The sequence below is a fragment of the Lathyrus oleraceus genome, chromosome 7 (assembly GCF_024323335.1).
Source record: "Lathyrus oleraceus cultivar Zhongwan6 chromosome 7, CAAS_Psat_ZW6_1.0, whole genome shotgun sequence".
Taxonomy (NCBI): domain Eukaryota; kingdom Viridiplantae; phylum Streptophyta; class Magnoliopsida; order Fabales; family Fabaceae; genus Lathyrus; species Lathyrus oleraceus.
In genome coordinates this window covers 427,107,595-427,128,168 of record NC_066585.1, presented here as the reverse complement: position 1 = coordinate 427,128,168, position 20,574 = coordinate 427,107,595, and the positions used below count along the sequence as shown (strand labels likewise).

Sequence of the window (20,574 nt, the reverse complement as noted above, 5' to 3'; positions counted from 1 at the left end):
AGCTCCACTGGATTCGTGGGTTGTGGTTTAGGGCCTCTGAATTGGGCCCAAACTCGTTGGCTTTTTGCACCCCCTTGGTGGAGATTGGTAGCGCCCACCTGGGCTTAGTTTACTCCAAGGCCCAATTGTCTTTTTTTTGGTTTTTATTTCTTTATCCATTTATAGTTAATGTTTAATTATTTACTTAACTTAAATAAGGTTCTTAACCACTAATCAAATTCCTATTATTATTAATTTCTAAGTTAATTATATAATTTACCATTATTTAATTAATTAATTTTTATTATTTTTACCATCATTTATTATTTGGACATAATTTAGGCAATTATTCATTGTGTGAAGTTTGTGCACATTATTATTTTATATTTATTTATTTGTACCAATTCCTGAATACATATGTATGGTGTGCTACAATTGTGACAAGATTATTTCAATTTCACCGATTTAAAAATAATTTTAATCAAATTTCAAAAATAAATCACATACTTCTCGATTCAATGTCGAGCCCATTTTCAGACACCTTTTGTAAGTCGATCGCTTTTAAAGCATCGCCATCAACCTCACATGGCTTACTCTTGGGCTTTCTTACAATGAGACCTATTCGATTTTAGTTAATCGATTAGATGAACTATTCACTAAATAAATTCAATCCATTCGTAAACATAAATTTTAAACCTCGACCCAACATCGAGTATTTTGTATTAAAATTAAAATTAGAATACCTAATCACAATTAAATACTATTTCTTTTAGGAATAAAAAAGGAGATGGTTTTGGGTTTTCAACTCCTCTCCTCGATTATTTGAATACAAATTATTTTACTCGGTTAGTCGAATAATCGTCATTTCTAATCCACTTAAGCACAAACCTCGATTAAATCAAAACACTTTCATAATGATGAAATGAAAAAGGAGATAACTTTGAGTCTTTAACTTCTCTCCTCAATTTGTTGATTACGAGTTCTCTTACTCGGTCAGTCGAACAATTGTCATTTTTCCACAAACATACAACTTAATCAAATCATTTTCATAACAAACTGTACGAAAAAGGAGATGGTCTTGAGCCTTCGATTCCTATTTTCAAATGCTTGTATATAAGTCGTCTTACTTAGCCATTCGAGCACTTGTCGTTCATTCTAAAATACATCAACCATATACAACCTTATTTTCATAAATACTCAGATGAAACAGAAAGGGGTCTAGAGTCTTCTATTCCCCTTCCCGACTGTTAGGATACAAGTTATCTTACTCGACTATCCGAGTAATCGTCATCCAACCAAAAACATCTCAACCAATCAAAATATCCAACATATTAATCCCACTTGTCACCCCGTGTGGCCAAAACTCTTTTCAAAAGAACATTGTTAATCCTTTCTAATGCACATAACAAACTAGTGTTTAAGCCTCCGTCGAGAGTAGACAAGCCAACGTTTAGCCTTTAGAACGCGATCCACACAGTTCGTTCATAAAAAACACCAACCAACCGTAGTTTCCCAAACTACGAATGCTCTGATTTCCTTATTGCACCATAAGGATACGTAGGCAGGAGATTGTTGTATCTTCACGAGCACACTAATAAAAAACCTCCCTTTTCTCCCTTCTGAGGTCCTCATCCACATCTCTAGTTTATATCTATTATCAACTCTAATTACTCGAATAAAACAAACAAACATAAGTTAACACTCAAATCGCAAAATTGAACTAAAAGGTTCCCGTTAAGTACAACGGACGTGAGGGGTGCTAATACCTTCCCCTTGCGTAATCAACTCGCGAACCTGAATATGGTTGTGACGACCATTATTCTATTTTTCAAAGGTTTTATCGATATTTTCCTATTCCTTCATTTGGGATAAATAAAGTCCAGTGGCGACTCTGTTCTAACGCAATTTTTTCCGCGACCATCGCGAGGAATCGTATTTTTCGAGATGCGACTGATGGCGTCTCTGCTGGGGACTAGCTCCAAGCAAAAGAGAGTGAAGCCTAATTTAGTTCAGTTTATGTATTGTGTGTTAATCTTGTTTGTTTGTTTGTTATTTTTATTCTATTATTATTATTTTGTCATAATTATTGTATTGTGATTTATTGACTATGTCTTATTTGGGGCTCTCTAGTTAGTGGTGCTTTGTGAGATAGGCTCTCTACCCGAGTCTGAGAAAAACCATAAGTTTAAGATGGTGGTTGCGTAGTGGACGCCCACAAGGAGTCTTCCTTGTTGGGACGATACGAAGACCCCGCCTAGAGGAGATTCTCTTAAGATATTATGGTCCGACGAGTCTTCGTCACGATGATAGTATTTTCAAGTTGGATCAATGACTCTAGGGACCTTTTAACCCACTCTATCCGACGGTTATGTAGTATTAACCTACGAAGTTTCAGACTTATTGGGTTAATACGAAAGCCCCAATTAGATGAGATCCCTTGGGCGTATTACTACCTTACAGTAGTATTCCCAACCTCGATCTATGACTCTGAGAACCTTATTATAACCTTGGACTCGAGAGTTGTGTAGTATGGACCCACTAGGAGTTTTCCTCTTTGGGACCATACGAAGGCCTCACCCAGACAAGACTCTTTTGGGGGATGTTATTGGCGGATGAGCTTTTGTCATGACAATAACCTTCCTAAATAGTGATTGATGACTTTGGGAACCTTTTAACTTTAGCATCCTCCCAAAAGGGTTTTGTTTAGTAACCAAGGATACCCGCTCTCACGGCCTGTATGTTGACCTACCTGTGGCATGCATAACATCATTCATAACATGACATTCATATTATTTTATTTCCAAGGAATTTGAGTGTCATAATTTGCAGGAATTCAAGAAGCACGGAATCAAGCAAAATAAATATTTACTCTTTCAAGTTCAAAGATCCCGATCTAAGGAGCTTACGTGACTTGGTCTCTCAGATGCACCAGGTATATAGAATCAATTTTGGGAAGAATTATGGAAATCTGCTCAGCATCCTCAACCAATGAGTGGGCCATACAACTTTAGTCACTTTGGCCCAATTCTATGACCTACCTTTAAGATGCTTCACATTCCAAGACTTCCAGCTAGCACCATGTAGCACCTCAAATTTGCACCTATCATTGTACATACATTCTCATATTAGGTCATAACATAACATGGTCCACTGCATAGCATTGCATTGTCCTATTTGCCTCAAGTGCAAGTCATCAGAAGAATTAGGTCAAACTGGTCAGGAGGTCAGTCAATCAAGCAAGCAAGTACAATTCTCATTGAGCCAAGGCCCTAGGGTTGGTCCAACATGTTCACATGACTTGGGGATCCATTTGAAGTGTTTTGGTCAAGGATTGGATGTTCAGAAGTCATCATTCAATGCACAGTCAGTCAGAAACCCTAAAAAGTCAAACTTGGTCAACTGTGTCTGATTTTATGGTTTTGATGGTTGGATTTGGTTTGAGAGAGCTTATTCATGTCCAAATAGGCCTCATATATCATGTCAAACACCATCATGGAAGAATTTGAAGCCAGATCAGAAATTTCCAAAAATAGAAACTGGACCTGTAATTGAAACCTGCCAAAAATGGAAAGTCTTGATCCTCAAACTTACATCATGATACAAGCTTCAAATGAATTTTTTCCCAACATGAAAGTTGAAGATCTTGTTCTCCCATTTCCAAAAAGTCCAAGAACACTCAATTCCCATGTATGGTTGGCAAGTTATGATCAATTCATTTTCAAAAATTCTTGAACTTCAAAAGGCCATATCTCTCAAACCATTTGGCCAAATTTGGTGGGGTTTTTTCCAACAAGTCACATTTGACCTCCTCTTTCCAAAAATGTAACCATCACTCACCAAAACATCATAGATCAAAATGGCATTTTTTGACTTACTTGAATTAATTTCAAGTGAAGTGAAATTTTGACCTTTTAAAATAACCATTTGTAATCACTTTGGCCATTGGAATATGTTCAGAAATGACATTTGAGACTTGTTGGAGGCCCATTTTCGTGCAGTACACACACCCATCCCCAACTTGCTTGAAAATTGGCCAAAAGTACACTTTTCACCAACTCCATTCCACATTTTCATGAACCTTGATTAAGTACCATTGAGCAGAGTATATATTCATCATTTTATCTCTGAAACAAACCCTAGCAGCCACACAAACTCAGAATTCATTCACTCTCTCAAACTTCATTTTTCTTGCCATTTCCAAAATCCTTCCAAAAGCTCCAAAGAACTCGACCTGGCCATTGTTGTTTCATCATCCAAACAACATTTTGGACTCATTGCAACTTCATTTCCACCTCTGTAAGAAGCTTTTACCCGACTGTTCTTCAAAACATCATCCATGGCAGATTGGGATTCGAGCAAGAACAAGCTTCATTGAGCCAAAGCAACTTCACCATTCACCTCCTGGGAGTTGTTAAAGCATCTGTTTCAAGCCAAAGCCTTCAAATCATTGCTGTTTCACAAATTTCTTCAAGAACAAGTAAATTTTCGAATCTCTCTTTTCTCTAAATCATGCCATGCTTTGTGTAGAGTTTGTTGTGCTGATCATTCTGAAGTTTAAATCACATGAAATGGCTATGTATTTATGGAGTTATGCTGAAATGAAGTTTGATGATGATTTGCATTCTTGTTCGATTCATGAATATGGTTGTGTTTTAATGAAAATTATTGTTGGATTCGTGTTTGCCATGCCTTGATGATCATTTATGTGTGCTCAATTTTGATTTCTGGAGAAATTTTTGGGAAACTCGATTTGGGGATGATGAAGTTCATCCTGTATGCATAAACCCTAGAACACCTTCATCCATTTCCCAGAATTTTGGATTTGTACGTATTGCATGTTACTGTAGATGCATGAGCCAATAGAAACATTCCATTCTGTGGCCCAAAACGGCACCGTTTCGTTTAATGAGTTCCATAATTACAGCCGTGCCATTCTCGTTTTATTAATTCATTTTAATTCATTTATTTGTTTCATTTTTATTTCACTTTGTTAGTCAATCTTGCAAAATTCATAAATCATCCATTTCAAATCCAAATTTAGTGGGAATTTTTGCATCATCTTCATCATGATCCCTAGTTTTTTATCATGATTTTTGCTGTTTTTTTGGATGAGTGAATCTTAAATGGCATTAGGGTTTGTGGCATGTATGCATATTTTGTACCTTTTGCCAATTCAATTGTGAAATGGTCATGACTTATCCAATGAACCTGAATCTTTTTGAGCATAAACTAGATTCACTCATGTTTATTTTGATGTAAAGATCATGAATTTATCTTATGTGGTTTGAGAGTTGTGAATTTTTGAAGTAGGGTGTGACAACTTGTGTCACACCATGGATGTGCAAATTGCTGATTTTTGTATCCAGGCTTCTTGACCTCCAATTGATCTAAAATTTTGCATGAGCCTACTCTTGTATGTCTAGTTTGCACATGATTTTTCTTGGAATTATTTGTGCCATTTTCCATTTGTTTGAGATTTTCTCCCCTGTTGGACCAAAATGTTGACTTCTAGTGATGCATGTTGCCATTTCATTTGTGAAATCCTCATACTTTATTAGATGGACATGAATTTTAACATGAGATAACTAGACATCCTCATCTTTGCCATGGTTTTAGTCCCATTCATTTATCATACACCATCTCTGATTTATGATTTTTCTAAGTTGATGCATGTTTGGTTGACTTCTTTGAGCATGTTCAAAATTGCTTTGACTTTCTGATTTTCATTGACTGCCTTCCACTTGTCCAAATGAGATGAAATTTGACATGCTTACCATGATATGTGTTAGGATTGGTCATGATTTATTTGGTGATTTTTGGAAATGTTTGAGTTGACTTTTGATGCAAGTCTTTCTGTTGACTCCTATGAGCTCTCATTTGCCATGCTTTGACTTCTTTTGCTTATGAAATGATGATGATGCATGATATGAACATGAACCCAATTGGGATTGTTTCTTGATTGATTAAACATGATTTGGAATGCTTGCCCTTTGCTGTTTTGACTTTTTCATTCTCTTTTGACCCTAGGCTTGCCCTAGTGGTCCTGTTACTCACTTTTGAGCTTGTGTTTTCAGGTTGACCAACAAATGACCAATGAGGCCAATTCTTTTGATATGAGTTTGCTTGAATATCTTTGTCTAACTTGTTTGTTTTGTAGGTGGCTTGGCTCTCAAGCCTTAAGCCTTGTGCCTTGCACATTCATTTGCTTCTGACTAACTGTTAATGTCTGTTTCCTTTTGCTTTGATTTGAGTTGCATACTAACATCTGCTTGACTATTTCAGGTGCTTTTAGTTGCTTAGTTCCTTGTGAACTTTTTGCTTTGCTTTGCTTGTATAAGCAATTTGCATTGAGGTATATCCCTTAATCTTCATGTAGTCTGGAAGACCTGGCCTGTTACTTGGCCAGGCAACTGTCTGAAGTCCTCCTTAAGAGGCAGTGTTTGTGGATGTTTAATTTTGTCCTTGCATAGAGTCAAAGACCTCCTAAGTGAAGAGGCAATCGGCAGAACCCAAGGGATATGCAATCTATCCCCTGCTATTCTGTGTGTCATCTGCTTTGCTCACACCACTGTGTTGATGCATTGCAGATACAAACCCAAGATCTTGTACAATTGTACAGTTGAGTCAGTTTTAAATGTGTAGAAGGGTTCCCACTTTCTGAACCCACACATTCTTGTCTTAAGCTCTCCCAGGCCAGGGATAAGAGCTGTGAAGTCTCATCTTCACTCACCCTTCATCTGCTTCACCTTGGCTCTCAATGTCAAGGTTAAGAGCAACATCTACCCAGTTCCAGAGGTTTGTTTGTTGAGGTTGATATGACCCCTCGACTAAAACCTAACCCTTGTGTGAGCCCTTGTTTGTATATAGTGTGTGCTACCTGTGCTTGTATGTTTGTTTGACTTGCTTCCTGTGCAAGTTAGGTTTAGTTTAGACTTGCTTCCTGTGCAAGTTAGGTTTTGCTTGGCTTGCTTCCTGTGCAAGTTAAGTGCGGGTGTGGCTTGCTTCCTGTGCAAGTCATGTTTAGGATAGGCTTGCTTCCTGTGCAAGTTAGCTAGAAACCTTAACTTAGGGATGATTTTGCATGATAACATCTAGGCTCGAGTCGTAGTCTCCCTAGTTGTGCCTCCCTCTGTTATCTGGTTAGGCTAGTCCTTTTCCCTCCGTAGGGGAACTACGTCGCCCTGATCCTCATACCAGATGAGGTACGTAGGCAGGAGATGAGCTGATCTCTCCAGGGCGCCTGTGTCTTTGTTTTGTCTTGTTGTGTGCTTGGAAGCTGATGTAAGTCCATCGAGTGGCATTTGGGTTCCAGTGTGGGTTTGTTGGTTCGGATGCTGATGTAAGTCCAGTGGTTGGCATTCAGGCTCCACGTTTGCCTCTTTGTGTGTGTTTTGGTTCGGATGCTGATGTAAGTCCAGTGATTGGCATTCAGGCTCCACGTTTGCCTTTGCCTGTGTTTGTTTGCGTGCGTGTCAGCCGAGCTACGAATGCTCTGATTCTTCTCTCGTCCGAGAAGATACGTATGCATAGGATGCGGTATCCTAGCGAGCATGTGTCGTTTCCCCAGTCCGAACTACTTCGACTCTGATGTTTATGCCTGATAGACTAAGTAGGCCCAGGATGCGATATCCTGCCGAGTCCGTCTTGTCAGTTTTCTTGTGTCTCTTTCAGCCAGTGTGTGTGTGTGTGAGCAGCGTTTTAGCAACCATTTTCCTTCCTTTTGTGCGTGGATCCCGTCGAGTACGACGGATGCGTAGGGGTGCTAATACCTTCCCTTCGCATAACCAACTCCCGAACCCATTCTCTTTGGTCGCGAGACCATGTCTTTCCCAGGTTTACTCTGAGCGTTTCCTTTCCCTCTTTTGGGATAAATAACGCACGGTGGCGGCTCTGTTGTTCTTGTTTTCCCGCCGGTTTTTCGCGTGATGCGACACACCAACGTTGGAAGAATTCAAGCGTCTTGTTAGGATTCCTATGAATAACAAGCCACTATTTGAAGGGATAGATGAATCTTTGCCTCTTGAGATCATTTCTAGCACGCTTCACATGGATGAAAAGGAAGTAGAGGCTAACCTGAAGACCAAAGGGAATACCAAAGGATTTTCGCTAAGTTTTCTCTTGGAAAGAGCTCATACCCTACTAAAAGCAGAAAGTTGGGACGCTTGCTACTCTGCTATTGTGTTGGCCATCTATGGCATCGTTCTGTTCCCAAATATGGATGGTTTCGTAGACATGGTTGTTATTTGCGTTTTCCTTACTGGAAACCCAGTACCCACCTTATTAGCTGATGTTTACTATTACATAAGCCATAGGTACACCAAGAAGAAAGGAATAATTGCTTGTTGTGATCCTTTACTATATCAATGGTTTCTTGAGCATCTTCCGAAGACAGGTGTTTGGGTAGAACAGACAAATGTTAGTTGGCCTCAGAGATTGGGATCACTCCGATCCGAAGATCTTTCTTGGTATTCCAAAGAATACATCAACATGGACATCATATTCAGCTGTGGAGATTTCCCCAATATACCACTTATTGGAACTCAAGGATGTGCGAATTCCAACCCGGTTCTATCACTAAGACAACTTGGCTACCCAATGGAAGGCCCTCCAGAGGCAAGGTCTTTGGAAGCTTTTTTGTTGCTTGACTTTGGGGTTGAGAATCCTAGCTTGTTCCAACGAATCAGAGAGGCTTGGAAGAATGTCAATCGAAAAGGGAGAGCTGATTTGGGGAGAGTAAATGGGATTACAAAAGAACCATATTTTAATTGGGTGAAGGAAAGGGTGGAGATGATCAAAATTCCATTCGTCATTTGGACACCTGTACCTCTTCCTGAACCTAAGTTCACCCATGTCCCTATTGAAGAAGTGGAGGAACTCAAGACCACCATGCCAAAGTTAGAAAAAGAGAATGAAGAGTTGAAGATAAAACTCCAACAAAACATAAATGAGAAAAACACCATGAAGTGGGAGCTTGAGAGAAAGGATATACAACTTCAAGCACATGTGGAAAATTTCAACAAAGAGGAGCATAAGAGGAAAAAGATCAAAGTGGGACTAGAAAAAGTTGACCATTGTCTAGATACTCTTAAGGGTCAATTACGACGAGCTCAGAAAGAATGTCAAGACAATGAGCGTTGGTGGCATCTAGCCACGAAGGAAAACAAGACGATAAAAGATACGCTTGGGGCTCAGATAAAAGAACTCACCATTTATGTTCGTCATGCAAAGGCTGAAGCGGATCAAGAATGCCGACTCAAGAATATAGCCACCGAAGTTTCTAGGGTTTCACCCATGATATGGGAAGAGAAGTGTCGAGAAGTAAGAGACGCAAAAGAGTCTGCCAGCTATTGGAAGAACCAGCTAGAGACATTACACCAAGACAACTCCATATTGTTGAAAGAGCGAGAGTATGTGATTGAAGATTATGAATCCTTTAAGAAGACCATAAACTTCTTGTAAGGAGATGGGGATAAGTTCCGTGCTAAGCTCGATGGGCTAGTAGGGTTCTGTAATTGGGCGGCTAAAGAATTACCATGGAAGTTAAGAGACGCAGTTGAAGAGTTGAAGGAAGATATCACTCCTCCAACCATAATCAGTTTCATTTTGCTCTGTAGAGGGTTGCTGAAGAGATTCAAGGAAGAACTAGAAGAGCTCCAAGCCAGAAAGCCTGCAGTTTAACTTTCCTATGTCTTATATTTTGTTCCTTTGACAATGTATTTTGAACTAGGGCCTTTTTGGACCCCTACGTTATGTACTTGAATGAATGAAGTTTAAAAATTACTCCATTATTGTTATTCTAAGTATTTCTTGTTTCCTTGAATTACTAACAACTAATGGAACTCGAATGATTCCCTAAAAATAAAATATGCGTAACATCTGCATCTGTATTATGCATCACGCTTCATAAAAATTCAAAAAAAAACCTTACCCAACCTTTTTACCCTTTATCCAGCAACACTGACTAATCAACACCGATACGAGACGCGAAGCAACTACAAGATGACGTTAGAGCAAGTTGAGGCTAACCAAGTTACCATGAGGACATACATCAATACGATCCAAGAGAAAATGGATCAACTGTTGGAGACAATGCTCGCAATTGCCCAAAGAGAGAGGGTTGTGGATGAAGAAGCTAGGGCAAAAAGGAATGATAGCACGCCAGGTTTGGACCCCCAAGACGAGAGTTTCCCCACCAAGAAGAGACTGGTCCATATACCGGTAGGAGGCAAAGGATATGGGGATCGTGCAGAGCCTTCTGATGCGTCTACTCATCATGGATCCAAAATTGGAGATGACACGTACGATGCTTTCTATGTGCCTGATCAACCAAAGCCTAAGATACTTCCAGATCCTGCTACAGATAGGCTTCGCAACTTGGAAAAGAAGATCAAAGCTATAGAGGGGAATAATATCTTTGGCGCCTCTGCCATGAACATGCGTTTGGTATCAAATTTCGTCATCCCGGCTAAATTTAAAACTCCTGATTTCGAGAAATACAAAGGACAAACATGCCCAAGAAGTCACCTAGTAATGTACTTCAGGAAAATGGCTGCTCATACCGAAAATGACAAACTGCTTATACACTGTTTCCAAGACAATCTAAGTGGAGCGTCCCTAAGATGGTACATGAGTTTAGAGCAGGGGCGGATTCAAAGTTGGGAAGATTTGGATGACGCATTTCTCCGTTAGTACAAATATAACTTAGATATGGAACCCGACCGAATGCAGTTACAGGGGATGGCCATGAAAGAAAATGAGTCATTTAAAGAATACGCCCAGCGATGGAGAGAGTTGGCTGCTCAGGTAGAGCCACCATTGTCTGAAAAAGAAATGACTGGAATATTTGTGGACACGCTGAAGGACCCATTCTTTGATAGACTGGTGAGTAGTGCAGCGTCCGACTTCGCGCATCTAGTCACAATCGGAGATCGCATAGAAAAAGGGTTAAGGGATGGAAAGATTCCAGGAGCTATGGCAGTCCCTAGCACACCGAAAAAGTATTCTGGAGGCTTCCAGAAGAAAATAGAAGGTGAAACGAACGCTATATCCAGAGGCTATAAGGGGAAGCAACATGCTTCATATGGCCAAGTCGTCGTCGTGGTACCCATACCTTATCAACAACCAATACAGAAACAACAAGTGTATCAACCACAACATCAACATAATCATCATCAACAAAACACCGCGCCACCAAGACAATTCAAGCCAAGGCCTCCAAGAAGGCAACTCGATCCTCTACCAGTACCTTATAGCCAAATATTCCCATATCTGCAAAAGGAGGGCCTCCTGACATTGAGGGAGCTAAAACCGGTTGTTTTTCCATATCCACCCGGATATGATGCTAACGCATATTGTGAGTTTCACATGGGAGCACCTAGTCATACCTTGGAGAATTGCTTTGCATTTCAAAATCGGGTACAAGACTGGATCGAAGCAAAGGTTGTCTCCTTCACTCCGAGACGCCCGAACATGAACACCAATCCCATGCCAACACATAAGGATGCTTCCGTCAGTGCCATTGAGGAGAGTGATCAAGGTAAATTGATCTGTAAGATTGAAGAGATTCAAACCCCTATCGCTAGGATAGGAGCACAATTGCTGAAGAGTGGTATAATCCCGAAGGAGCTAGTTGCTGAAGAGAACAATAAAAAGTTGAGGAATTTTATACAACAAATGTTGGATCAAGGCGAGTTACAGATAAATCGTCGTGTCAAGAGCAAGCGCCATGAAGAGATAACCATGGTGGACATCCCTTATGATGAGGTTAATATGGAAATACCTATAAGCCCATTGGTGATAGAGTTTCCAGCACCGTTCGCGTATGAAGATGAGAAGGCGGTCTCGTGGATATATCAGCCCAGAGCTTTTAAGCAAGGGTAGGAAGACCAACCTTTGATGATCAACGAACCAAACGTCACCTCAATTGTGGGTCCGGAGGGAATGACACGTAGTGGCCGAGTGTTCGTGCCAAGAACTGCTGATACTTCCGCAAAGGCTAAAGGGAAGGAAGCTGTTGTCCAGATCCCCGTCCCTAATCAATAAATGCAAGACATGCACCTATCTCCTAAAGCTGCAGTCACTCGTGATGAGGCCGAGGAATTTGTGAGGATAATCAAGAAGAGTGATTATAAAGTGGTGGACCAACTGAATCAAACACCTTCAAAAATATTCATGTTGTCTTTATTGCTCAGCTCAGAAGCACACAGGAACTCGCTATTGAAAGTATTAAGCGCTGCACATATCACGAAGGACATAACGATAGAACAGTTTGACGATGTGATAGCTTGTGTGACCACTGGATTTTTTTTTGGGTTTTAACGATGATGAACTGCCGATCGAGGGAAAGAACCATAACAAGGCCCTACATATCTCCTTGAAATGCATAGACACTATACTATCAAGGGTATTAGTAGACACAGGTTCCTCGCTGAACGTCATGCCGAAGACCACTTTGATAAAGCTGCCAATGGAAGGGATAAGTATGAAGCACAGCACCCTAATCATAAAGGCATTTGATGGCTCAAGGCGGGCAGTGATAGGGGAGGTTGACTTACCGACCAAGATAGGTCCAACTATTTTCAATATCACGTTCTAGGTCATGGACATACATCTCGGTTATAGTTGCCTACTTGGAAGACCCTGGATTCACTCCGCAGGCGCCGTCACCTCCACTCTACATCAAAAGCTAAAATTCATTACAAATGACAAGATGATTGTGATTGGAGGAGAGGAGGATATCTTGGTTAGCCACTTGACATCTTGCCGGTATATCGAGGTGGATGGCGACATAACTGAGACACCATTCCAATCCTTGGAAGTGGTAAATATGATGGCCATCCAACAGACATTGGAGACCTCGAAATCAGGACCGTCCATGGCCTCTTGGCAAGAAGCTAAGGTTTTTATGGAAAGTGAAAATGCTCAAGACTGGGGCAAAGTGGTGGAAGTGAAAGAGAAACGAGACAAGTTTGGCCTGGGGTATGACCCGTCATCAAATAAAGCTGGTAACCAACATGACAAAGAGCATATTCCTTTTGTAGAGGAAACTTTCACCAGCGCTGGCCACATTTTTGGCAAACAGGTGGCGATGATCAGTGATGAAGATCGCGAAGAGGGGGTGTCTAGCTGGATGCGATAAGTCGCACCTAATGAAGAGCTGACAAACTGGAAGGCTGTGGAAGTCCCCCAAATTTTTCAAAAGTAATTTTATTATTTTAGACAAAACCCTGTGCTTCGCCCAAGGCACAGTGGCGTGTTGTAGGGCCTCCTTTATCTTTTTCAAGAGTTTTTATATCATTAATGAAATGGCAATTTGCATCCAAAATATTTTTTCCTTTCCTTTCGTTTTTTTTATTGCAAAAAATGGCATCAATTTTTATGCACGCACTTTCTAAATAAATTGCATAAATCATAACATGCAGAAACACCACCGAGACCATTGATAACGACACTGCTAGGGTCCAATATGATTTTGATTGTCCAATATACCAAGCTGAAGACGAAGTGGGGGAAGATTGTGAACTCCCTGAAGAGTTGGCCAGATTACTCAGACAAGAAGAGAAGGTCATTCAACCACGCCAGGAGGACGTTGAAGTTGTCAATCTGAGAACAAAAGAAGACAAGAGAGAAGTAAGGGTAGGCGCCGCGCTTCAAGATGCAATGAAGACAAAATTGATAGAGCTCCTTCACGAATATGACGACGTGTTTGCATGGTCATACCAAGACATGTCCGGATTAGATACTGATATCGTGACCCACAAGCTTCCCCTTAAAGAAGAATGCTCTACTATCAAACAAAAGCTAAGAAGAACTCGACCAGACATGGCTCTCAAGATCAGAGAAGAGGAAAGCAATTTGACGCTGGTTTCCTGGAAGTCGCTAAGTACCCACAATGGGTTGCCAACATTGTACCAGTACCGAAGAAAGATGGGAAAGTCCGCATGTGTGTAGACTACCGAGACTTAAACAGAGCCAGTCCCAAAGACGATTTCCCATTACTTCACTGTCGCAACTGCGAAAAAACAACCGGCGGGTAAAAATAGAAGAGTCGCCACCGTTCATTATTTATCCCAAAGGAGGAAAAGGAAACGATCGAAGAAAACCTGAAAAGAGGAAAAGACAAGGTCTCGCAACCAAATCTAGGGTTTGGGAGTCGATTATGCGAAGGGAAGGTATTAGCACCCCTACGCATCTGTAGTACTCTACGGGATCCACTCTTGTTGTTCTAGTCTAAAGGGTGTAGGTATATCTAAGGTACTATCTGCTAAAAGAAAGTCAAAAGAAAATGACTCACAAAGATGTCGCATCCACTGCCTACGTATCTCATCTGAGTATGAGAATCAGAGTCTTCGTAGCTCAGCTACCTATGGGTAAAAGAGAAGTGTGCTCGATAAGACATCGCGTCTTATGCCTACGTATCTCATATGGAATGAGAATCAGAGCAAAACGTAGTTCAGCTAACTACGGGAACAAGGGTCTCAATTGTAACTAGGGCAAGAGAAAGGGAAGGGCTCGATCGCAACGAGGGCGAGAGAAAAGAATCGCAGCAAAGGCAAAAGCAAGCAAGGATTAATTGTTAGTTGTCAGTCAAACTCGGCAAGACATCGCATCTCGTGCCTACGTATCTCATCTTAACATGAGAATCAGAGTTGTCGTAGTTCGACTAACTAGGGGTTAAGGATTACCATCTGAACATAGACTTACAAAAGAGGACACCAGCTGTGTCAAAGGAAAATGGGCAATGTGTTCAACGTCCTAGCAGTAGGTGTCGCAGCTCGCTGAATCGAGTCTTAGGCAGTTACCTCTTTGCAATAGAACGGACTGACACGCCACAAGATCGGACACGCACGGAAGGTCTAAAAGTGGGGAAGCTTTGCCCTAGAGTTGTCATGCAATGTGGACCTATGTGTTAGGATTTACAAAGGGGAACATCTACCTAATGTTAGCATGCAAAGAATGAGGGAATTCTACCTATGTTATCATACAAAGGGTTCTACCTAATGGGTGCTACTTAAACGGAACAAGAGTCGACGGATGGAGCAAGGAGAGGAGCCACGGATAAGGGTAGATGGCGATGCCAGAAGCAATCGACTTACAGGTAGATGGCGATGCCTGAGGCAATCGACTTACAAGAGGATGGATGAATGCGTGCTGGTTCTGTTAAGTTTTGAAAATGATTACTCAATGTTGGATCGAGCTTTTGATCTTGTTTTGAAATGATTATCGGATGTTCGTTTTAATTCTTGTATTAACAGATGAATAAAGAATGAAAGAATAAATATTATACACTTTATGAGATAGGGGTACATTTGTTATGAATGGGGATGGTTCATGGCAACCAAACAATAAGAGTATATGCCTCAATCATCATACAAGTAGGAAACAATTATCAATCAAATCAGATAAGTAAACAGATCAAAGAATCAAAGAATGAAATAATGGAGCATTAAACAAGGCATGGGAAGTATGAACATGTTAAACAATCAAGCAATAGAAAGCATGGATGAAAGAAACAAGTGTAACAAATAACAAATGAATCAGACAGATGAAAAGATGTACAAAAAGGGTCCACTGAAATAATTTAAACAAGAAATGAGGTAAGGATCAAATAAAATCAAGATAAAAGGCCTCTAATGCATGGCCTATGAGATGAACAAGGGAGGCTCAAAAGATCTCTTCATTTGCCATAAGCAATCCCTAAATCAAACATTGATCATAAAAAAGTCAACTGAAAATTCGAGCCAACTTAATAAATATCAAATAAATAGCAAATTAATCAAGAAAATTATGAAAAATTAAACTAAATAAGGTGGGGTCAGAACATCATCATCCCCCAAAAATATTTTAAAAATAATGAAAATTAGTGCATGAATTAATTGAAATAAAATAGAGGTCAAACTAAAAGTCAACCAACAAAACTAGGTTAAGAATAAATCAAGAATAAATTGAAAATATGAAATAAAAGTCCAAGAAAAAGTCAGGTTGACCATGGGGCAGTGGTCAACCTTCATCCCAAAAATCAGAAGCTAAAAATAATTTTAAGTCATAAATATAAAATCAAGAATCAAATGTGTGTTAAAATGGACCACTTAGAATGAATAATTAAAATAAAATATTAATATTAAATAAATGCAAAAATAAAAATTAAATAAAATTAAATAAGGCATCAAGAAATATGGAAAATATTTTTGGATATTTTTATGAACAAAGAAAATATTTTAAATTAATTAGAATCAAAACAGAAATAAAAATGGGAAATAAAAAAAGAACATGAAAAAGGGGGTGCATTAGAATTTGGAATAAATTGGGAAATAGGTAATGCGCTGATGGGCCATGAGCGTGGGGTGTGAAAAGTGTAGCACCTCAAATTTGCACCCTACCATTTTGTACATTCATTTCATATTAGGTCATAACATAACATGTCCACTGCATAACATTGCATTGTCCATTGGCCCAAGTGCAAGCTCAATTGATGGATTGGGTCAGAATGATCAGGAGAATCAGTCAATCAAGCAAGTGAGTGCCATTTTCATTGGGACAAGGCCCTAGGGTTGATTTATCAAGCTCATATGGTCTAAGGATCATTTTGAAGTGGTTTGGCCAAAGGTTGGATGCTCAGAAGTCACCAGTCATTGTTCAGTCAACCAGAAACCCTAGAAAGTCAACTGTGGTCAACTGTGCCCGATTTTATGGATTGGAAGGTGGGAAATGGTTTGAAAGGCCTCATTCATGTCCATATGAGTCTCATTTGACATATCAAAGACCAAGGTTGAAGATTTGGAGGTCAGACAGAAAGTTTCCAAAAATAGCAGGTGACCTGTAATTTCAGCTGCCCAAAATGGAAACTTTTTCCTCAAAATAACTTCATCATACAAGCTTCAAATGGAATTTTGTCCAACATGAGAGTTGAAGATCTTGATCTCACCTTTCCAAAAAGTCCAAGAACTTGAAAATCCAATGCATGGTTGGAAAATTAGGGCTCAGTGAATTTCAGAAATGACCCATAATCAGGAGGCCATAACTTCCACATGGATTGTCCAAATTGCAAGTTCTTTATATGCACAAACTCCATTTGACATGTGCTTTCATGGTGCATAATTGGATTTCTTCAAAAGTGGTCAATGCAAAAGGTCAAATTTCAACTGGACTGTTAAATGAACCAGGGGCAAAATTGTCCAACTTGTGAAATAATTGGAATTTTTGAGTGGGGATTTTTGCTACACTTCATAAATGGTATTTGAAAATTGTTGGAATCATCATAACATGGCTAGGCCTCATGGTTTGATATCTAGCTTTTGAAATGGACTTGAAAATGCATGATATTACCATGACATGGTGAATTTGCAAAGTACATGGTCAATGGAGAGGGGACTTTTTTCTACACATCATATATGGTATTTTGGATTTGCTTGAATCAAAATTGAACTGATATATGGACTGGTTTAGAGAAAGGGTAAAAAGGCCAAATGCACACATAAACTCATTTTTGCTAATTACCAAATGTTGACTAATTGTGATTAAACTTGGATTAAGAGCATCATATATAAACATAATTGTAACAGAAACTGCACTCACTAATCACAATTCACAAATCCACAAGCAAAAACTCTCATTTTCTCTCATTTTTCTCCAATTTCCATAACACACTTTTCTGATTTTTCCTCAAGATCTCATCAATCCTTGTGCGTTTTTTCTGTTGATTCATAAGCTGCAGGTATTGTTGAACTTCTGTTGGTGAAGAACGAAGCGAAATCGTGGCCGAATCGAGCTGCTGCAAAGCCATGAACATCAATGGCAGTTGGTGATTCTTGATGATCCGTGCATCCTCGAGCTGAAAGAACATCACTGTACGCCTTCTTGATCAACATACTCGATCTGTTTCGCTGAATTGAAGCTCAAATCGCGCGGAATCCATTGCTGCACACTCTTAAGGTTGGAAATCAAAACTCGCGATTGCCTCAATTATGTTAGGGATTTTGTAGAACATTCATTGTAGATCACGTAGCAACTCGTAGATTGTGATTTCGTTGTGAATTGATTGAGTTATCGTCGATTGAAATTTGTGTGTAATATCTTCTTTCGCTCGATCTGCTTCATATGTGAGGTTCTGGACGGTTTCACTAGGATATTCGAGTTCTACTCGATTAAACCTTTCCAACGGTGTGCGTTTCGTCGATTTCCATGGAGATTCGATCTTGCTGGGATTTCCAGCCAAGAACATGAAGAACGCTTGTGTTCTTGTAAATTTTCTGCAGATTTCGCACGCTAGATCCTGCTTCCTGCGTTTACCATTCAAATTGTTGTTTCCCGCTGAAAGCAGCGAATCAGAGGCCGCCACGCCGTTTAGTTAAACGGCCGCGTTTTGGCACAGGCAGGCATTATTACGAATTTGCCATTTAGGTCATAATAAATTACTAAAATCTAAATTAAACCTAAATAATTATTTCAATGATTCAAGAAACTTCAAAAAATCATAAAATCACCAATATTCATCCCTAGTCCAATTAATTTGAGATTTTTTTTGTTAATCTCCATTTTTAATCTATTATTTTTTAGGCATGAAAATTAAAATTGTGCTTGGTAGAAAAATTAATTGGTATAGGGATGTTCACAATGTATGCAATATTCACATGTTTTGCTATTTTAATCACAAAATCATCATGCCTAATCCAAATGAAATGAAATTTTAGGTGTAGATTCTTGACACTCTTCTGGAATTTTTGACATATTATTTGTAATTTTTGGACCTCTGGTTTTTTAGATATGATTTATTGAACTTGAGTGTGATAATATGTGTCACAATTTGATATGCTGAGTTCATGTATTATTTTTCCATGCTTCCCTTTGGCCTATGGTTTTGATTTTTTGCATGAGAGACCTTTGACATGTTAACTTTCAACATGAATTTTTGTGGATTTTAATCATCTATTTTCTAATTGTTTAGGATTTTTGTTTGCTGCTTAGCAATTTTGACTTGTTGCTTGTGTAACATTTTTTTAGCATGTTACCATATCCTCATCCTTAACCCTATGAACATGAAATTTGGTAGAGTAGTTCCTGACATGTGTAGCTTTCATTTGGCTTTGGTCCTACTCATTTCCCATTTAATATCACTGTTTACCATTTGATTGAAGTTAGTGTACATTTTGTGACTTCATTTGGTTGTGTTTTTGCATGCTTTGACATGTTGAATTAATTCCTATAGTTCCACTAGTCCAAATGGCATAAAAATTGACATGTAGCTTGTTGAATGTCCTCTGTTTAGGATATAATTTTTGTGGAATTTCCTATGTTGTTTTGGTATTTTTTTGGATGTAATCATTCTGGTTGTCCATATGTGATTCTACATTGCTTACTTTGCCTTAATTTGTGCATAAAATGAAATTGGTGTATGGTTTGGATATGAGACCAATTGGGATCCCTTTGTAATTGAATTATCTTGGTTTTGATTATGATTTGCTTGCTGTTTTAGGATTTTTCCACCCTTTGGACCCTAGGCTTGGCCTAGTGGTCTAGTTACTTATGTTTGAGCTTGACTTTGACTTTTCAGGTTAAAAAGCTAGTGCCTTAAGGAGGTTGATGCATAATTGAGTTGTTTCCTTTGATCATTGTATACTAATTTGTTTGTGTTGTAGGGTGCTTGGTTCACATGGACTTGGTGCTATGCACCTCATTGTTTGATTGTTGATTGATTCTTATTGTTGTTGTTTTGTTTATGTTGGGATGCTGATTCTGTTTGACTGTTTCCAGGTACCCCTAGTTGCTCAGTTCTCTTAAGAACTTGCATTGCTTTGCTTATAAGCAATTAGCATTGAGGTATTGCACTTTCTTCTTCATGTAGTCTGGAGACCCGGCTGTTATTTGGCCGGGCAAACTGTCTGAAGTCCTCCTTAAGAGGCAATGCTTGTGTATGTTTATATTTGTCCCAAGCAGGAAAAGTCCTCGTTTGAGGCAATTGGTGGAAGGTAGGGATAAGCAATCTATCCCCCACTATTCTGTGAGTCTTCTCCTTGCTCCCATTACATGGTTGTAGCATTGAGATCCAAACCCAAGATCTATCGAGTCCAATTGGGGAAAGAGTTCCATCTTTCTGAACTCCCCCACATTCTTATATTTACATGCTCTCTCGGACTTGAGATAGAAGCAATGAGGCGCACCCCTCATCACCTTTCATCTGGCTTCACCTTAGCCCCTCAATGGCAAGGTTAAGAGCTAACCTGACCCCGATACAAAGGCTTGTTTGTTGAGGTTGATATGACCCCTCGACTAAAGCCTAACCCTGATGTTTGAGCCCCTTGTTGGTGTGTTTATGCTGTATATGTTTGTATGGTGTGATTGTATCCCCTAGGTTTGCTAGACTCCGCGTAGTCTCGTTTGCATGTCAATTAAGGTAGCACGGTTCCTTCGTATAGGACTTCCTTTCTTGCTTGAGCTTTCCTAAAACACAAACAAACATTATCCCCTCTTAAGGATACGTCAACTCCTTCTACTACAGGTGAGTGAGTCTCCAAAGGTCGAGCATCCGGTAGATTGTGTAGTGACGTTGTCCACCTAAAAAACACAAACCAACAGGAATAGTTTAGCCGAACTACGGCA

The 20,574-nt window shown here is 39.5% G+C and overlaps 2 protein-coding genes across 2 annotated transcripts; both read left to right on the top strand.

The window, feature by feature from the left end:
• Positions 1-7,953: 7,953 nt before the first annotated feature.
• Positions 7,954-9,438, top strand: LOC127104191 (uncharacterized). The gene has a single exon (XM_051041391.1). It carries the CDS (start codon positions 7,954-7,956, stop codon positions 9,436-9,438), a length of 1,485 nt encoding a protein of 494 aa, XP_050897348.1.
• Positions 9,439-10,809: 1,371 nt separating this feature from the next.
• LOC127104190 (uncharacterized) lies at positions 10,810-11,859 on the top strand. Its single transcript, XM_051041390.1, has one exon. The coding sequence runs from the start codon at positions 10,810-10,812 to the stop codon at positions 11,857-11,859; it is 1,050 nt and encodes a 349-aa protein (XP_050897347.1).
• Positions 11,860-20,574: the final 8,715 nt, after the last annotated feature.

Coding starts and splice junctions, on each gene's coding strand:
- LOC127104191 (XM_051041391.1), top strand. CDS start 7,954: ATGAATAACAAGCCACTATTTGAAGGGATAGATGAATCTTTGCCTCTT.
- LOC127104190 (XM_051041390.1), top strand. CDS start 10,810: ATGACTGGAATATTTGTGGACACGCTGAAGGACCCATTCTTTGATAGA.